This window comes from Archocentrus centrarchus, unplaced genomic scaffold, assembly GCF_007364275.1.
Source record: "Archocentrus centrarchus isolate MPI-CPG fArcCen1 unplaced genomic scaffold, fArcCen1 scaffold_32_ctg1, whole genome shotgun sequence".
Lineage (NCBI taxonomy): Eukaryota > Metazoa > Chordata > Actinopteri > Cichliformes > Cichlidae > Archocentrus > Archocentrus centrarchus.
Genome location: NW_022060260.1, coordinates 2,026,250 through 2,045,861, shown reverse-complemented (window position 1 = coordinate 2,045,861; position 19,612 = coordinate 2,026,250). Strand labels below are relative to the sequence as shown.

At 44.3% G+C, this 19,612-nt stretch overlaps 1 protein-coding gene across 1 annotated transcript in view; it reads right to left on the bottom strand.

The window, feature by feature from the left end:
- sh3gl3a (SH3-domain GRB2-like 3a) overlaps window positions 1–19,369 on the bottom strand; it is a 33,698-nt gene extending 14,329 nt beyond the window's left edge. Inside the window, exon 1 of the mRNA XM_030724169.1 lies at window positions 19,162–19,369. Coding sequence (XP_030580029.1) covers window positions 19,162–19,206 — 45 coding nt within the window. The 5' untranslated portion in view covers window positions 19,207–19,369. The remainder of the gene's footprint in view (window positions 1–19,161) is intronic.
- Between the last annotated feature and the right edge of the window lie 243 nt (window positions 19,370–19,612).

Genomic DNA, 19,612 nt, shown 5'->3' with positions numbered 1-19,612 from the left:
ATTTCCCCCTCCATAACAGCTGTACGGGGGCAGGATGTCCAGGAGTGGAACATGAGCACAGTTACATGTGAAGCCTTTTTTCTCCATATGTGAGGTTGGCCTGAAACAGGTGGACCTTCCTGATACATCTTTGCTGTTGGTGAATAAAAGCTATTCAATGAGCAGCAGCAGGTCTTCTTTAAAAAAGTCTGAAACTGGAGCGTTGAAATAAACGCTGTCTTCAGACAGGAGTGAAAAGAAAAGGTGAGGAATGTGACATCAGGGTAACACTCCCCCCAGCATCCTGCTGATCAGTAACTGAGTGTGTCATAAACACATCATCAGGTGACACGCAGCAGCTCCAGCGTGTCGTTTACAGCCCCAGTGAGGCGCTCCCATCACAGCGCCGTCAGTGACGGCTCAGTGACGCAGCGGCGAATCTGATACCGTTTCTCTGTCGCATAACTGCACGTCATCATCAGTCACTCACTGTGATGATTTGAGTTATTGCCAAGATGTTTTTGTTTGTTTGTTGCCTGAACTTTGACCAGTCCGGTGACGGCCCTTCACTTACCTGGCAACCCATCCAGGTCGTTATTCTGAAGCCCCTCTTTGAATAAACGGGAAAAGAGCCAAAACTCTGGCCGTTTGACAAAATCTGCATTTTATCTGTCAAATCTGATAAAATGCAGATTGCTGACTTTTGTCCCCAAAATAAATTTTTTCTCTGCAAGTTGTATTGAAGCATCACAGCTAACAGCTCAACCCAGAACTCTGATATGACCAAAGTCTCAGCTCCTGCTGAACAGATGCTGTGCTGATTCATGTTACCTGTTATAACTGCACCTGTTACCTGTGATAGTCTCTAATTATAATGTATGTGGCACAGGGCCTAAGTGCTCTAGGCAAACATCTAACCCAAATCCTCCCTACAAACCTGTCTGCTACCTACCAGTCTGCACACGCGTCTGCCTGCATCCCTACCTGCCTGCATCCCTACCTGCAAACCTTCCTGAAGCTGGAACCATCCAAAGTCTGTCCGTTATTAAACTGGGAATTGAGACCTCAAGATTTCCTAACATGGGCAGTAAATAAGTTCTCCACTTCCTGTTTTGTTTTTTGTAATCTTTCTGATGAAAGTAATAATAGTGAGTTAAGGCCTAAAACTTTGCTCTTCAGTGAACGCAGTAATTTTCCTGTCAGTAATTTTTTTTAAATACTATTTAAAATATGATTTATATAGTAGCTGTTTTCAGGAAAAAATGTATTTATGTGTATTGTTAACAGTGAGTTATCCTTTCTCACCACCTGATACTGAAATGTGGGAGGAAGTTTAGCTGCTGTGTAACTGCTCGGTTTCATAATAAACTCACCACTTTGATCAGTCGCTCAACAAGCTGCCAGTCGATCGTGATCAGACTCAAACTCAGCTGTGACTCAATCACTGAGCCGAGCTGCCGAGGCCTGCTGAGGCCTCAGAGTGTGTGTTTCAGGCTCGAGTATGTAACAGGAAAGATTCACCAAGTGGGTCAGAGCCTGGGTAAAATTAGCAGACTCAGAGAAATTAGCCCAGTCTGACTGCCAGAGCCTTTCTAGGACGGGATGGGGTGTGTGTGTGTGTGTGTGTGTGTGTAATGAAATGAACGGGAAGGCAGCGCTAAACACTCACTGCAGAATAACTGCACATTCCATCAAATCATTCAGCACATATTTGAGGATATGAATGTGAGCACAGAGCTGGAGTCAGGACCTGGTTTGTCACAATAACAGGACTTCCTCTGAAAACACTCATGTTCATACGTGTTCTGTGTAAGTGCCTTTCATCACTTCCTGCCACAGATCTCCTGTTCTAATGGCAGATGTTCATATTAAATAATAAAAGTTTCAGATAATGAGGTCAGAGTATGTGCAGTAATCCAAAGGTCAGGCTGCTCTAAACACATTTATCACAGTTTTTTCCCATCCTTGGATCAGCATGATGTCATCAGCACAATGAAGATGAAGGTTCAGTGCTGCTCATAGGGGGTCGTTCTGACTGTTGGGTTTTCTCTGTATTATTGTAGGGTCTTTACCCACAGTACAAAGCACCTTGAGGCGACTGTTTGTTGTGATTTGGAGCTATATAAATAAAATTGAACTGAACTGAACTGAATCATCCACAGCACGGGGTCAGTCATTAATGTGCTGCTGTGTGGTTTGGAGTACTCGCCATGATAAAGTCCTGATCGTCATTTTTAAAAGAAGTTCATCTGAACATAAATGGAACACCAAAGTAAAATCATTTTAATGTGCAGCTGTTTTGAAAAGCTGCATTTCTCCAAAGTGATGCAGCTTGAAGGCTTTTGGCCGTCGACGGGTGTAAGATGAAGAAAGTCACTAATGTTGAGGATGGGGGACGATGACGTGCTGCAGGCCCAGATGCATCAGCAGCAGGTGGGGAAGTAAAGACTGGAGCGGCTGCGCTTTTAATCCACAGCGACTCCACGTAAACGGCACATTAGAGCCGAAATGATCCCCGGCTCTGAATACAAGACTCAGCAGCCAAAACCAGTCGACTCTGACATGAAGGGACTCCACAGCAAGCTGTGATCTTCATCAGGATGTTAACGTCTTCCTCACAGATCAAAGCAGGCAGCAGCTTTGTAGCAGTCCTTTCTTTGATTGTGCAGCTGAGCTCAGTCATCTTCTTCCTGCACCATGAACACACACACACACACACACACACCTTGTTCCTTCCTTTTGCACACAGCAGCACAGTGTTCATTTTAAACAGACTGCATGGTGACCAAGCAGCCGAACAATAACACTGCAGCCACAGCGTACACTAAATATCAGCTCCCGTCTTCGTGAGGGCTTTCGAGGCCTCGTGTATTAACCTGTTGCCATCGGTTCAATTTTGATTGAATTTTCCAGACTCTCCCCAATGGAAAAGCTCATAAATGAAGAACTATGGTTCCAAAATGCCTGTAAGAGATTTCATTTGAAAGGTAACTTAGTTTAGCATGTGGCTAAAACCCAAGCTAAACAAATATCACTAAATAGCATTTTTGGGTCTCATATAGGACTCGGGACTAAAACGTGCGTTACGACAGAAGTCAACTCCTCAAGCTGGCTTCATCTTCATCTTCATCAACCAAACACTGTAGCACAGCTACGCTTGTTTGAGAAATCGACTTAAGTTTTTGGTACGTCTCCAACACGTCTAAGTGACCAAAGTGTTACTTTGAATCACTTCGAACATTTTCACCATCACTGGAAACCTTCACTGAGAGCTTCTCCTGCTTGTTATTCTGTAAAGAAGGAATTCCCTTCGCACAGCTCGGCTGAAATCCAACCAGATTACTCGTCATTACTGCTGCTGGATCGGCCACAGCCGCGACCGAGCTACACATCGAACGTCAGTAACAACTCCACACGCAGCGAGCTGACTGACCGTCCAAACTGTGCTGCACAGGCTGTCCTGGGGTGGAAACACACCCAACAACAGTATCCAGGAAGTCCAGAAAATGTTTTCTGTCACAGTCTCAGAGCAGCGAAGGCCTCTGTGAGACGGGCTTTAACAATGCACATATCACAGAAAACCAACCAGGTCCCAACTCCCTACAACTCCGTCTCCCACCACCTCCACCTCTTACTTTCCTTTAAAGTTGTTAGTTTAATGGAAGTTCATGTGAAATAACTGACCAAAATGATCCCTAAAGAACTACGTACAGTCCTCTGAAAGTAAGGAAGCTGAGTTGGCTGGAGCATTAAGGTTAAGTATTAATTAAACTTATTAACAGGAAATCTCATTTATCTTTAGGTCAATTTGGACACTTTCCCCCTGAAATTCAAAACGATTTCCCACTTCAGATCTTAAGGTTAATAAAAAAGTGGATGGATTTAGGGCCAGTGAGGTTAATTAAATGCTTTGGATTTTGCAGGGTTTAAAACTCGTTCACACTCAAGCACACATCATTTTCCGCTCGGTGTTTTGCCTCGGCCTCACGGAGTGACAGATCTTATGGGAAATTTGTCCGGTCAGGTGATTTTGTGCCTGCAGGACACAGGCAGAGGAACGCAGAGTCATAAGAAAGTGACAAACAGGAGAGGGAAGCTCGCCTGTTTGGTTTGGGTTTGTGAGTCACTGTCACACTTTCTCTGAGCTGAGACGTGTTATTCACGACAGGGAGAAAGTGACATGAAGTCAAACCACAGCACCCACCGGGGTGAACAGCAGATTCCCACCAAAACAAAGAGGAATCTCTGGAGACGCTGAATCACCAGCCTCCACACACGTACACAGGAATTCAGCTGTGCGCGGTTTGTGTGTGTCTGCAGAAATGTATTGTTTCACTGAGCCTCCCAGAGGAGCCGGACTGCAGAGGCAGAGTAATGAAGGCCGTCAGAGAGGCAGCGAAATCTGGACCGACCCGAGCTCTCCAAGCAACAAAAACACGACTGGATGTTTAAACCTCGCTCTGTTTGTTCAGTGGTGCTTTGGAAAGTGGAGCTGCCACTGATTTCAGATCATAAATAAGCAGATAAGTTCAACACAGTTTTAAAATGTTATTACAGCACGTCCACCTGCTAACAAAGCTGTGTGACTGATACGGTCTGTCTCATGTTATCTTGGATTACTCAGTTATAGAAGAATCTGCATGAAGTTTGAGGCTGACCTGGAACGGCAGCGTTTCCTACAGATGCAGATTGCATTTGCGGTGGTGAAGAGGTGTGTGCAAAAATAACAGCTTTGATAAATTTCTCCTTTGATAATTATTTGCCAAGCTTTTGTGGCAACAAATAAAGGAGCGATATCATCAGCTGCCCCTTCGATGAGTCTCTCATCCTACACACAAACGTCAAATAGACCACCTCGGCCCTCGTTCTGCTCCACAGCCTCAGCGTAGCCGTGCCAGTTCTCCACCCGCTGCAGGTTTTGGACAGTGAGACCCACCAACTCACAGAGGATCAGAGCAGAACAGGACTATCACCACCAGCTGCAGCCCGACGTGGAGGAGGAGTCTGAGACTGGGACGAGAGACTTTCTGGAGAAGCAGCTGAATGTCATCAAAAAAAACCCCATCCCAATAACCTGAAGGGTTTCCTGCAGGGAAACAGGAAGGAGGGATTGTCCAAGTAAACCAACTGTGTCATTCACAAAGGCTGATGGGTAATAAAAAAAATAAATGGAAAAACAAGACACTGAACCCCATACTGTCCCTGACAGTCAGACACTGCTTAAAGGCACAGAAGAAAGCATCAGTGAACTTCACACGGATTTTGGTGAGAGCTGCCAACAAAGGATAGATTATAGAAATAACAGAAATCCTCCATTAAAACAAAAATGATGAACCAACAGCCTTCAGGACGTTTTAAACAAGTTCACACAAACAACATGGAAATGGTCACATGGACCTCTGATTCCTCTTCATCATCGTGCTGTAGGTCAGCCTGACCTGTTCCTGCTCTCTGTGCTGTCAGCTCCACTTTTAAAGTTCACACCTTGAAACTTCAATAACAGCATGATATTTCTTAATAACCATCACAAATATTCATAATTACACTTAATAACCAAAATTACCATAACCGAGCAGCCTTTACCCAGTTTTTCTGTGAAGAATCCAAAAAAGACCCCATTTGTCTTTTTCTAAACACTCGGTGACCTTAATAGAAACCATCACGAGGTCAATGAGACTGAGTTCATAAGAAAAAAACAATGTAAACACCATGTAACAATGTAAACACAATGTACGTCCACTGTTTCCCAGGCGCCTCAGCCCTGACGCACACCTTACTTCAGATGACCTCAACAGGTCACATGATAGGGTGGGGCAAGGCAACACCTTGGCTCATGTGATGATAGAAATGATCAATAGTGGGTCAATAACTACCTCCAAAGGAAACCACCCCCATTAGGGCTTAAATACCTGGGACTCTCCACCTTTTGATTATAGATTAGAGCTGAAACATCTTAAAAAAGTTTGAAGAAGTCCATTCTTCTTTTTTTCAAGCTGAAACTGAACTTACACTCGAGACCGAGTTTATAAACACAGGGACTGAGCTATAACATTAATGTGCCATAAAACCAGGGACAAAGTGCACTCTGAACAGCTCCAACTGAGTCATGTTTACCTGTTTAAAAAAAAGACAAAGCAGTGCAGATACACTAAGCAGCACACATGAGATGCACATACACCAAAGCTAATATAAATTCCAGCTCCTTAAAAAAATGTAAAAAACTGAAAGTATTGTGCTGCAGAGGTTTGGACTGAGGGCAAAGAGCAACAAACCTTCTGCACAGCTTCCCTTCATTGATTTTATAGCTGATTGCATATCTGGATGAACACAGGGTCTGTGAAGGTCTCGTTAAGGGCACCCAGCTGAGTGATCAATACTCACAATAGTCCCAATTATATGTTTTTACTACTCAGAGAAGTATGTCTGTGTAGATTCTCAGTCATCCAGGTCATAGTAGTCTCTGGAGCTTGAAAAAAGGCGACTGGACTTCTTTTTGTTTCTTGAAGACGTCTTCAAGAAACAAAAAGAAGTCCAGTCGCCTTTTTCAAGCTCCAGAGACTACTCAGAGAAGGTTTCATTTTTTTTCCCAATATTATGTCTGCTGTTTCCCACTGTGAGCCTATGTTGGAGGGTGGAAAGCTCGAGACGTCCTTGGCTTGATAACACTGTGAAAAGAGCCTTTACAGACTGAGGGTGAGCTGCACCCTATGCAACCACAGCTTTCACAGTCAGTTGTGTGTGTGTGTGTGTGTGTGTGTGTGTGTGTTGAACGATGGGTGGAGCGATCTTTGTGCGTTCAGCAGCAGGAAGGAAGCAGCAGCAGGCAGCTTTGCAGACACTGAGCTGTTTCCCGTTACTTCGGTTTCTAACCCTGACCTACAAACAGCGAACCCCTCGAAGCGACTGCGTTTCAGGGAATCAAAGCTTCTGTCGGCTCCAGATAAAACATAAATGAGTTAATGAGGCTGTCTCCTGGAAAACAGACATGAGAATATTTACGAGAAAATAAGAAACACACGTCAGACAGGATGGCATGAAATTACTGGATTAATCCTCCCGTCATTATGGCTGGGTTAAACCTGCCACTCCATGTAATTGCCTCATTAGAGGCCTGACGGTCACAACTAATGTCATTATTGTTTCTTCAATCAGACCTCAAGCTGGGAGCCAGCATAAAACCATAATGACAGCCAGCATGCATGTTACAGCTCACCTCAAATCTTTCCTGTCAGGTTTGCTGTTAAAGCAGACCCAATGCTGCATATTTTCAATCCTGCCACAGCAGCTTTCCATCAGTCACAGTTCAATATAGTTCTTACTTGTCACATGCTGGGCCTTGGAGCCGCCACTTGTTCAACCTCTGAAACAAGACTGAAACAAGCTCCTCCCCCTTTAAGCCAGTTGTATTGATTGGCTGCGCATTGCAAACAGAATCTGGAGGATGAAAAGTACCTGAAAAGTGAAGCTAATGCTGAATTGCCTACAAGTGTTACCGAATGTAATCATGAGTCGACCTAATGGCGCAGTGAGTGGTGCCCACAGATGGCTGCAGGTCAGGTTCTTTCCACAGACTGTATACAAAAGATGGATGTACCATCAGGTTCTGAAAAGTGACGCCAAACAATACATAAGCACCTGAAACCTGCAATACTTCTGAAGTCCAGCAGGGGGCGACTCCTGCGGCTGTAAAAAGCAGTCTGATCACCTGATCTCTGAGCTCAGTAAACACGTTCCTGTGAGTTTGAGGTCTTATTAAATACAAGTTTTAAGTTCATGGATCCCAAAATTAGCTTTATAGACTTTCTTTAGCCAAATAAGGTTTTAATTTTCTCTTTATTTAGTTTTTATTTATTTTCTACTCGTCTGCCTTGGACAAGAACACAGTTGATTTCCTTCCTGTCTGCCTGCAGGCAGGCCGGTCAGGTTACTGCTGTTTTGGTTCTTGATGTCATTCAGCTGCTTCTCCACAATGTGTCCCGTCCCAGTCTCAGACTCCTCCTCCTCCTCCTCCATGTTATACTGCAGCTGGTTCTGTTCTGGAGATCCTCAGTGAGCTGGAGGCTCACGCTAACCAGAACCTGCAGCAGGCAACCTGCAGAACTCCCAGCTGCAGAACATGGAGGTGATGGAGTCCACTTGCAGGATGAGAGACACACTGCAGAGGCAGCTGATTACACTGATCGGTTATTTCTTTACCACAAACTGTTTAATAAACTGAATGTTTGCAGAAAAGAAACTTAATAAACGGTCCTTTCTTGGACACTTACTGAGTCCTGTGGCTGTATTAACATTATAACAGCCAATGTTGGTTGTGTTTTAGATCAGCTGTTTTGCTGCTGCGTCTCTGATTCTCAGTAACTTCAGAAGAATTTAGCCAACACAGTCTGTCTCTCCCAAGAACCATTAAGGTCAGATAACATTACACAGAGACCTAATGAGACAATCTTGTATTTAATAAAGATTATGGGCAGAGCAGCAGGTCAAGGAGATAAATTAACTTCTGAACAGACATAACATGATACCAGAGAGGAGACGGTTACTGAAAGTGCTCGAGGTTAGTGTGGTTACTGCAGGTGCATGCATGTCTCTTTGTCCTTCAAATAATCATTTAGTTTTCTTCATTGTCCTCAGTTTTAGGCTCATGTTGATAAGTGACTCATTCCCACTCTGCTCATTATCCCTGTATTTGTGTGTTTCTCGATAAGCACAGATGGAAATGTGTCCATCAGGTGGACCTGAGTCAGAAACAAGTCTGAGCCTGGGTCTGTTCAGGGGAGATTGCACACACTGTGCTTCTGCACAGGCCAGCTGCCATCTCTGATAATTCTGATAACACATCAGCATTTGGTTCATGTGCACGTAATTCACCAAAACACTGGCTATCAGTCAGCATCTGTATTAATACAAACTCCCCGACAAATGGTCTGTACAAATTTTAACAGGTGCAAAACAATATCTTTCAAAAGAGACTGCTGATTCTCAGGGGCCATGCTAAATGGTTTTCATTTTCAACAGATTCACAATAAAACTAAAAAAATGTGCTCTGAGAAATATCCCAGCGCTCTCTGTGCTGAAGCTGCAGGACCACGATCGGGGTCCATTTCATTTGTGAGAAGCAATCAGAATTTCCCAGTTATCCTAAAAATGAGTAACAGACTGCTGCAGCGAATCACACTGAAGGCTAGGCTACGTCTACAGCTAACAAGCATACAAACTTTAACAAGAGGTGCCACAGCAAACCCCGACCCCAGCAGAGTTTTAGCTGATCTGAACATCGTCCGTCTCACAAACGTGTCACTCTCCAAACACTGAATCGCATAACACATAGTTCCTATTGTCCATGCCCATGATTTACTTTGAGGTCAAGGTCACCGAGATTCAAACTCGTCCAAGATTTTTACTAGACGTGTGAATCTGAACATCATTCTCATTTTATCTCATTCACAAGACTTTCAGAAAAACTTGACCTCTGACCTTGACCCGATTATGGCAAAAATTTAATCGGGTCATCTAGGGGTCACTGCCCAACTTTTGTGCAAATTTGGTAAGAGCTGGAATTATAGTTTTACTGTGATATTAACAAACAAACAAGCAGCCAGACAACCATACCAAAAACAACACAGTTTGCTCTGACTGATGGACGCGTTTCTCCAGCAGAGACAGCCATCCTGCAAAAACTCACCAAAAAACCTTCACCACTAATAAGGAAAAATCATCACGCTGACTAAAGCAAGCACTAACAGCACGAGTGAATCTTATGGTTTTTTCTCACCTGTAGATCAATCACCTGCAGCTCGATCACCTGCAGATCGATCACCTGTAACTCGATCACCTGCAGATCGACACAGGGTTCTGGCTAGTGACCCATTGCCTTGCTGAGGTCCTGCTGTGCCAGGCTGAGAATTTCTGCTGTTAGCTACTGGAGCAGATTGCCATCGTTACAAATAGCTAACGGCGCGGCTGTTAGCACTAGCAAGCGGTTGTCCAGTCTTGCCATTTCTGACCATTTGACAAAATCAAATGTCTAACACATAAGAGAAGACACTACCCTGACTAACTAAACAAGGTTAAAAAAAAAAAAGTTGTTTCAGGTTAGAATGACACCAAAAACGTGTCTGCAGGAAAAACCCTGCAGTGGTAGGACCCTGCAGTGGTAGAACCCTGCAGTGGTAGGACCCTGCAGTGGTAGGACCCTGCAGTGGTAGAACCCTGCAGTGGTAGGACCCTGCAGTGGTAGAACCCTGCAGTGGTAGGACCCTGCAGTGGTAGGACCCTGCGGGGTCTTTCCTCTGGGAAACAGAAACTACCAGTGTAACGTGTCACTTTTTGTCCATCTTTCCATCATGCATCATCTGCTGTTCTCATTTCACATTGCCAACATAAACTGGCTGATTTACGTCACAGGGAGGCTGCACACAATGATGAAGATGATGATGATGATGAGTTGCTGAAATGTTAATGAGCTGAGAGGCCGCCTGCCAGACCGCCAGGCGACTGTGGCTCAGTCCCTCCATCACTGATCATTAAAGATGGATGGGCTCTGTGCAGCGAGATGTCAGCTGCGTGTCTAAGCAGCATCTTCTTGCTCCTGCTGCAGGTTAACGTAAGAACAAACTGCTGAGCCGAGGTGGTCCATGCTCGACCCTGAGATACTTTAACCTCTGATGCTGAGATTCTGATAAAAAGATTTTTGGACTATTTTAAAAATCCAAATCAATGCTTTTTAAGATGTGAACTAATAAAAAACTTAGGCCCAAACAATGCCCAAATGTATTTTAAAAAGAACATTAAACATGGTGATAATCTGTTGCTCTGTAATTTTACCTTTCAGGCCATTTCCTTTCTTTAGTTTCGCCCCTCGGTGACTGCAGGTTTGATTCAGCTCACATTTATTCATTTACAATTAAAGTTCAAGAAAACCTGCTTAAATGAAAAGGCAAGTTTCATCTTTTTCTAAAGCTTAATGAGTCTGTGAGTAATCACGTTAAATCGTTTTATGATTTCTGCTGTAACTGAGCAGCTCTAAAACTGTGTGATATTCAGCTTTTATGAACAAGCCAAAATTATAAATGCATTAATCCCTTTGACAAACTATTTGATGCTTTTCTTTGCCATGGATGGATGGATTGATGGATGGATGGATGGATTGATGGATGGATGGATGGATGGATGGATTGATGGATGGATGGATGGATGGAATTGATTGATGGATGGATGGATGGATGGATGGATGGATGGATGGATGAAACTGTAATGCTGTTGCAGCTGTTCACATAGATGATGTGGATAAAAAGCAAGAAAAATATGCACATAAAAGCTATTATGCAAAATGATAAAAATTATAAATATAATAAAGATTGAATTTAATATAAATACATTCAATAAAAAAATATAGTGCATTTCATGCACCGAGTTAGAGGATATTTTAGTTGCAGTGAGTAGGAAATACTTTCTAAATGTGAACCTTAACTGAGTTTTTGCACCTCACACATCTGTGTGTGCCAAAGTGGATCATCTGCCTCCATCTCACTCTGTCCCAGCATCCTCCTCTGTCACACCAACCCTCTGCATGTCCTCCTTCACTATATCCATGAACCTCCTCAGAGGTCTTCCTCTTTTTCTCCTGCCTGGCAGCTCCATCTTCAACATCCTTTGCCCACTCCCTCCTCTGCACCTCTCCAAACCATCTCAGCCTCTCTGACTCTGAGCGGTCCCTCTCATGGATTCATTTCTAATCCTGGCCATCCTGCTCACTCCCAGTGAAGATCTTAACATCTTCATCTCCGCTCAGATTGCTCAGCAGTGGCTGCTGTAGCTGCTGAACAGACTGGAAATGAACATTTGCTGTAGTAAACGTTGGGTTAAAAATCCCCTAAGAACTTCCACTCTGAAGAAACAGCAGCACAGAAAGTTTTTGTGGCTCTGCCTCTGGTTTCAGTGTGCGAGATATCAGCAGTATTGGTCATAAACCTTCACGGACGGCGAGCTCCACCTGTTCAATGACTCCATCTGTTCGATGACTGTGGACTTTGCACAGCAAAGAGAGCAGCAGATCAGAAAAACCACAGCTCTGCAGAGACAGGCTGAGACAGAGCTGCACACCACAAACCAACAGTACACTCAGTTCACACTATTCATATGCACTTAGCAGCTTATTTAGCAGCAGTTTATTTAACTCAAGCTTCAAGCATGAAATGACCTAAAAGTTACAGATTATATAAAGACATCTGTAAATTATTAGATTTCTATCATCAGTATATTAAAAAAAACATAAATCCAAAACACTGAGGAAAAACTCGGTCCTGGTTCTGCTGTGAACCTTTAAATGACATCCACATCCACATCCTCTCCACACTGAGATTCCTGTTGAGCGCAAACATCACGGCCTATAAAGTGTGATGTGAAACTTCAGGTTCTGCTCCTGCAGTAGATTTTATTCTAATCTTCCTTATAGGCCACGTGACAAGTGAAGCTTTTCCCCACTGCCACCCATTAGAAACCTCCGCCCTGTTTTCCTCACACAGAAAATATCTGTTTGTTTTCATGCAGAAATGCTACGAGTCCCTGTGGGTACGACTTTAAACTGCGTCCATTAATAAAGTCCACAGCTTCAGCTGCCCTGAAAACATTTTACTTTAATGACTATTTTTAAACATTGCTTCCAAACTTATACAAGACCTAACAAATAAATCCAGGACTTTAACTGCACTAAAGTCATGTGAGTAAAATAACAGACACAGGACTGAGATCTGAGCTCGGTGTGAGAGTCGGTCGTTTGTGGTCACGTTGGTTCCTCGTTTCCCTGCTCTCAGTCTCGCAGTGAGAGCAGCTCCTCACACAGAGCGCAGGAGAAGGAGAGAAATGAAAGTAAACTTTATGTTACTGCGCCTCCAAGAAAAGCTTCCCAGTGAGTGTCACAGCCAACATAACGAGAGACGAGTCGACACGCTTTTCAGCCATGAACAGTTGAAGTGAAGTCAAAAACATTCGATTACCCAAAAGAGCTCTGGAACTTCCTTCCGCATTTTTATAGGTCAGCTTTTCCTTAATCGTTCACCCTTTATTTTTAGCTATATACTCATCGGCCACCGTATCATGTATAGGTACACCTCGCTAACACAGGGGTGGACCCCCATAATTCTTCATGGCTGAGATTCAACAAGGTGCTGGAAACCTGCCTCAGAGGTTCTGGTTCATGCTGACGTGACAGCATCACACAGCTGCAGCCGTGATGTGAATCTGTGGCACAGTGGGCAGGTGCTCACCTTGCAACTGGAGGGTTGCTGGTTCGAGTCCCTGTCTGGGCGCATGCTGTGTCATTGTGTCCCTGGGCAAGACACTTAACCCAAATTGCCTAAGTGTGAATGTGTTGTGTGGTTGGTGGTGGTCGGAGGGGCCGTAGGCGCAAATTGGCAGCCACGCCTCCGTCAGACTGCCCCAGGGCAGTGAACTCACCGTCATGTTCAAGCAACCGGTTTGAGATGATCTGAGCTTTCTGACGTGGTGTGTTGCCATCAGAAGATGACACACTGGTCATAAAGGGACAGACATGCTCAGCAACAATAAACAGGTAGGCTGTGGCATTTAAGGAATGCTCAGTTGGTACTAAGGGACCCAAAGTGTGCCAAGATACATCACCAACAGAATGACACCAAGCCTGGAATAACAGCGGCCAGCCCCAGGTAAGACTAGACCAAACTCTGGACTCGAGGGCTTATCAGGCAGCAAAACATCTGCTCAGCTGGAGCACTTTATTAATCATGCTGCTTTTGCAATACTGGTGGAAACAAAGACTGAGATATGGCTAAAATAAACAGGAACCAGTAGTGTTTCCCTTCCAGTTATCTCCTGCTGGTTGAGCTGGCCTCCACCCCGGTCACTGTTCTGTTTCCCATCGTCAGGAAGCAGGTGAACAGCAAACAGTGTTTCTGAAACGCCTGAGAAGCAGCTAGCTGTAAAAACTAACCTCTGATTTGTTTTTCTCTGCAGGAGTGGCTGATACAGATGAGTCTGACAGAAGCAGGAAACCACAGCAGGTGCCACCAACGTTAGAGAAGCTCTGAACTGTTTTGCATTGATTTGGACTGTTATCACTGCAGGACTCAAACACACAGATCAAAGGTACCTGGAAAAAACACACAGGCAGGTAACACTGAACCGCATGCGTGCAGTAAGAAAAGGACTGAAAGTGGAAACTTTCTGTGCTCGCTCTTGAACACGGTGTGAAAGATAAACAGCTTATCTGTCACATTTCCCACTGCAAAAACACTGACAGACACACAAACAAGAAGCGGCAGGCTGACTGTCAGCTCGCGAACCACTTTACAGACACGACGGCATTCGTAAAGCCAGACGCCCCGCACTCGATTTCCTCTCTGCTGTGAGAGGACACAGAGGTTAAAGAGAGAACCTCAGCTGTGATTCACCCAGATGTTGGTCATCGTCAGCGGCAGCGCTCTCACCAGTTAGATAACTGAAGGCACTTCACGAGGCAATAACAACACACAAGACACTGACGGTCCGAGCCTCCGGTATGCAGGAGGAAGATTCAATAAGGAAGCATTCATCGCTCACAGCTGCGATGCTAAATTCTCTATGAAGACTTTTCTTGTGTCCAGTGCCCCGAGTTTGATATTCTGACAGACCTTAAATATGAAGGCTTCATGTTTCCACAACGGAGTTGCATCAAAGTCAGGTCTGGAGCAAATTCACCCCGAGGTCAGAGCACGCAACGCTCAGAGAAACTGCAAAAAACCCAAGATGCTATCTGAGACTCTGCAGGCCTCAGTTAGCATATTAAAGCTTCAAGTTAATGACAGCACAATTAGAAATAGACTGAACAAGTATGGCTGTTTGGAAGGGCTGCAGGAGAAATCCTCTTCTGTCAGCACTGCTTAGGTTTGCATCGATAACAGTGTCCTTTGGCCAGATGAGACCAAAGTGCAGATGTTTGCCCAGAATGCACAGCAGCACGTTTGGAGAAAACCAAACTCAGCATATCAGTGCAAACACCTCAGAGCAGCTGTCAGCATGGTGGAGGAGGGCCAATGAGAGCGCAGGAAACTGGTGACTGACATATGACCTGGGCAACCAGAGCCAGAAATGACCACTAGCAGCAAGCCGTCGGCTTCAGAACGATGCACGACAAGTGAATCACTTCCTGTGTGGATGCAGCTTAAAGCCCTTAGAGCTCAGTTATCTAAACCAGAGTTCTGAGTGAATTATGGGTAAATGAAAAAAAGAAGACACAATTTGTGTAAAACAGAAAAAGCTTAAAGACACTGAAAAGGTGCTGAGGTGGTCTCTCCACTGCCAACCCCATCGACCTCCACAGATGGACTTTTTCACCCTTTTAAAAGTGGAAAATTCGTATTTTCCACCTTTGAGGTGGACCGACACAAACCTGTGAGCTCACATCATCTGTGAACAAGATCCTGAGATACTCAAACTGCCTCCTCCAACCCAGAGGGAGCAATCCACTCTCATCTCATCAGTCTGCACCTCATTTTTTAAGTATTTTCTTTAAACTTTCTTTAAATATTCAAGTTTGGCAAAGACTAAAAGGTCATGGAGGATGTGGTGTTTTTCTGTGACCCTGCCTTTTACACCGATGAGACAAAAATCTTCACAGCCTTCGATTCGAGATTCATTTTAAAAGTTTAGACTAAGAGCTTCATCTGCCAGCTGTTTGTTATTTACACTCAACACCTGCCGACACTCACCTGCTGCTCATCTGAGACGCACACAAAGCTGAAGCACTTAAAATGTTCACACTCCAAATTAACATTTTCTCTGCCGATCCTAAAGATTAACATCCAGAATAAAACTGCACATGGCGCTGCAAATGAAAAATCAGGTTCATAATCGTGCGCTCACACCACAGTCAGACTTTCTGGCTCAGTTTAAAAACAGTTAACACAGTTTTGGAAGCAGTCACTGATGAATAAAAGGTTTGATTATGCTCTTTATAAACATTTATTTGCCTCTTATTCATGCACAGTCACACAGGACTGCAGCCTGTAGGTGACTAATTATCATGTTCTGTATCTAAAGATAATAATAACGCAGGTGCAGGTCTGTAAGGGCTCACTGTCACTGTGTGAGTGTTTAACTGCCAGGAAAGAAAAGAAATCAGCACTCTGATGGAAACTGACCAGAGCTGCTAGAAGCTCTCCGTGAAGAGCAACGACTGCATGGAAAACACGCTTTAAAGTACCTCAAACCTGCGCTCTAATGACCAACGACTCCTCTGGGTGTAAAAAGAAATCTGATTGCATAGAAGTCTATGAGAAAACAAGCGTCCTGATGAGTTTACGGTCTCAGTCGCTGATTTCAGGTCTTACTGACAACAAACATGATGTTCATTTTGGAAATTATGGTCCCACTTAGAGTCACGAAGGACCACAAAGAAGGCCAACACCCCAAGCTCGCCACATCTGGTTTCAAGAAGCTAATGGTGAAAAAGCTCAGCTGGAGGCCTCACAACAGGAGCAGAAGGTGGCGTGACACCCGCACACACATGCCAAATCGACGTTCGGTTTTAATTTCACTTCGTCTCACGTGAGATCGACATATCCAGGATATCTTTCCCTCATCTGGCTTCCCTTACCTTAATGTCAGCACTGAGGCCAAGATGGTTATCAGCTCCATAAGTCACCCTGGGCTTTACCAATCTGTTATAGAGTTTACCTGATGCAGGAAGGAAAGCCAGCGAAAGACTTTTGATATAAAGTCCACAAGTAGAAACAGGTGCTGTGTATTAGGATCAGGTATCAGTGCTTATAGGGCAATAAAACTGCATCAAATCTATTTTTCTTACTGATGTTCTTGCTACTATCTGCATGTGATTGGTCAGACGGTGGTGACTTCATACCCACTGAGCTCTGATCTCACGTACAAACTGCTTCGGCTGCTCCGAGCTCGAGGCCTGCAGCATCAGTTACCATGGTGATGTATCCCGGTTAGAAGTGAGCCACCTTCATAAACAGGGTTAAACCCGAAGCTGCCTCGATAACCGCAGTGAAACAGAGACCTCTGTGCTGACTGTTAGCTCAGCGGGCTACACCCTGCCTCTGTCCTCCCACAGCGCACTGTGAAGATAGAACAGACATGGATGCATCCCACTGGGGCACTGAGAATAAATCCATCTGAACATAATAAAAACAGACCGACCCCAGCACAGGAGCCTCACTTCCTATGACACGTCAGATCAGCTTATTTCTATTGTCCATTTAGGCTGAGATCAAACTGAAAGAAGTATAACCAAAAACAGTCTGCTGTAAGTCGGAGCTAAACTAAACAGGCTAATGAGAAGAAGTGATGGTGAGGCAGAAACAAGCAGCAATGACCTTTCCAAGGTTATTACGAGAAAGGAACGGTTTAAATTTCAGATAAACATCTTAACGGGACGAAGCTCGCTTTGACGACAGGTTTCATGCAGACATCATGAGGTTTACAACGTGATGCCAGAGGTGCAAGAGACAAAGTGATATCTGGCTGATGCCTGATGGCAACGGGATTAAAAACTAGAATTTCTGGATTATTCTCACCAAAGATGCTGAAATTCTGCAAACCCCAGTTTTAACCATAGCCTGTATAAAAGATGGAGCTTCTGAAGCCAACATGGAAGTGCCTGAAACTTGGATTCTTGTTAACGTCCACCCCGGGGTGATACCTGCAGCTGCAAAGACTTCTGGTCCTATAGATACCTGTGGGAAAACAGCCAAACACTTCTCTGCAGAGTGTATGTGCGACTGTTTTGTGGTCATACTGAATACTGGTCATTCTGGGTTTTCAGTCAGATCCCTCTCTTGTCACATCCACTAAAACAAAACAGCAAACCAACAAACAGAAACACCAGTGTAGTGATGGTAGATGCATCCATTTTTATACAATGTACAGTTTAAATATCAGCTTCATTTGAAGGGGTTTACTGAGGTCTTTTTGCCAGGTTCGAGAGGCAGGTATATGTGAGTATCATCAGCATACAAGTGATTTGAATATTCACCCAAGGGGCAGCTTCTACAGTGAAAACAAAAAGGCCCAAAATGGACCCCTGTGGTGCACCACAAGCAAAATGTGCAGCTTTAGAACAACCGCCACAACACTGACGGAAATTTCTTGCATGGTCTGCTGCATCAAACACAGCAGGGAGATCACGTAATACGAGCACAGCTGAGTCAACCAGCAGCACCAGTACATAACATGGCATTAAAATATTAAAAAGAAAAAATTTGGTGCTGTGATGAATTTAAAACCTGTCTGAAAAATCCCCCCAATCCCATTCATACTGAAGAAAGTCTGCCTGTTTCTACTGATTTCTACTGAAAACTGGAGCTTTCTAATTGAAAGATGAAGGTTTAACTAAAGCTTCAGGATCACTGAGACTAACAGACAGTCCGTGAGCTGTTGCCAATGTTATGGAAATGTTAGATGTTACTCACAGCCGCCCACCAACCATGGTGTATTTTGGTGGGAATAACATGTCCATCCACCCTTTAAACGGTATCTCTATGATACAACGTTAAAGGGAATTTAAGACCAATGGAGCTTCATCCAGATGACACAAACCACACAGCCTGGGGGTGAAAGTCAGCTGGTAAAGGCTGTTCTACCTGCCTGTAAATGACTGTGAAGCAGGTGTGACAGGTGTGAAACATCTAGCAGCTTTCCTCAAACATCGCCATAAAAACGGACTTCGTGTGTGATTTCCTTTCAGGAGATAACATCAGGCCAGACTTAAAACATTAATAATAAATGCAGTTACTTTTTTTTTTATTAGTGTTTCCTGTTGATATTACGTTGGAAACAAGTCTGACCTTTTACAAGTTATCGTGGCGTCTTCCGAGATGATGTTATTTATATAGCCACAGCCGAATTATCCATTGGATTACAATAGCTGATAAAAAAAAGTCTAAACTTGTGCTATAAAATTGATATATTTTGTGTCTATGTGAGATGAGATTAAACTGCCAGATTTTCACAGCAGAGTTTGGTGTGACGTTATCTCCAATAAAAAAAACAACTTATCTGGGTGGGAAAGTAACCTCTTCATTAAAAAAATAATAAGAATTCAGACTTCTGGTGCTTTCAGATCAACTAAAGCCTGGCTCCGTTCATGCTGGGTGCTCAGGCAGGGATCAGGGTCCCCGTCCTAACGGCGGATGTGCGGCGCCTCCATACCTGACTGGCTTTGTGGAACTGCTTCTTCAGTCCGGCCACCGACATCCTGGACGAGCGGCGTCAAACCCGGAGAAAATAATCCGTTACAGGGTCTGAGCAGACGGCCGAGGGAGGCTCCGTTAGACACAGAAGCAGCAGAGACCGTGGCTCCGCGCTCATCAGTCCGCTCCGCTAAGACTGCAGCAGCCGGAGCGCAGTGAAGCTCAGGCCGCTGGGGGCCGCCGGGACCGGAAACCGCTGCGCTCGCTTCAAAATAAAGGTGCCCGTGTCTTTATAACGAAATAACCGCGTCACGGAACCAAACAGAGTAGCTACAGGGAGCTGTCCTCAAAATGTTCTTTATATTGCCTCAGAGGTTCTTCACATTGGCTCTCATTGAGGTTTGATGACCGCTTTTCTGGAAATAAGGATTCCGTAAAGAAGTCCTTTTTTTTAATGACATGACATGGCA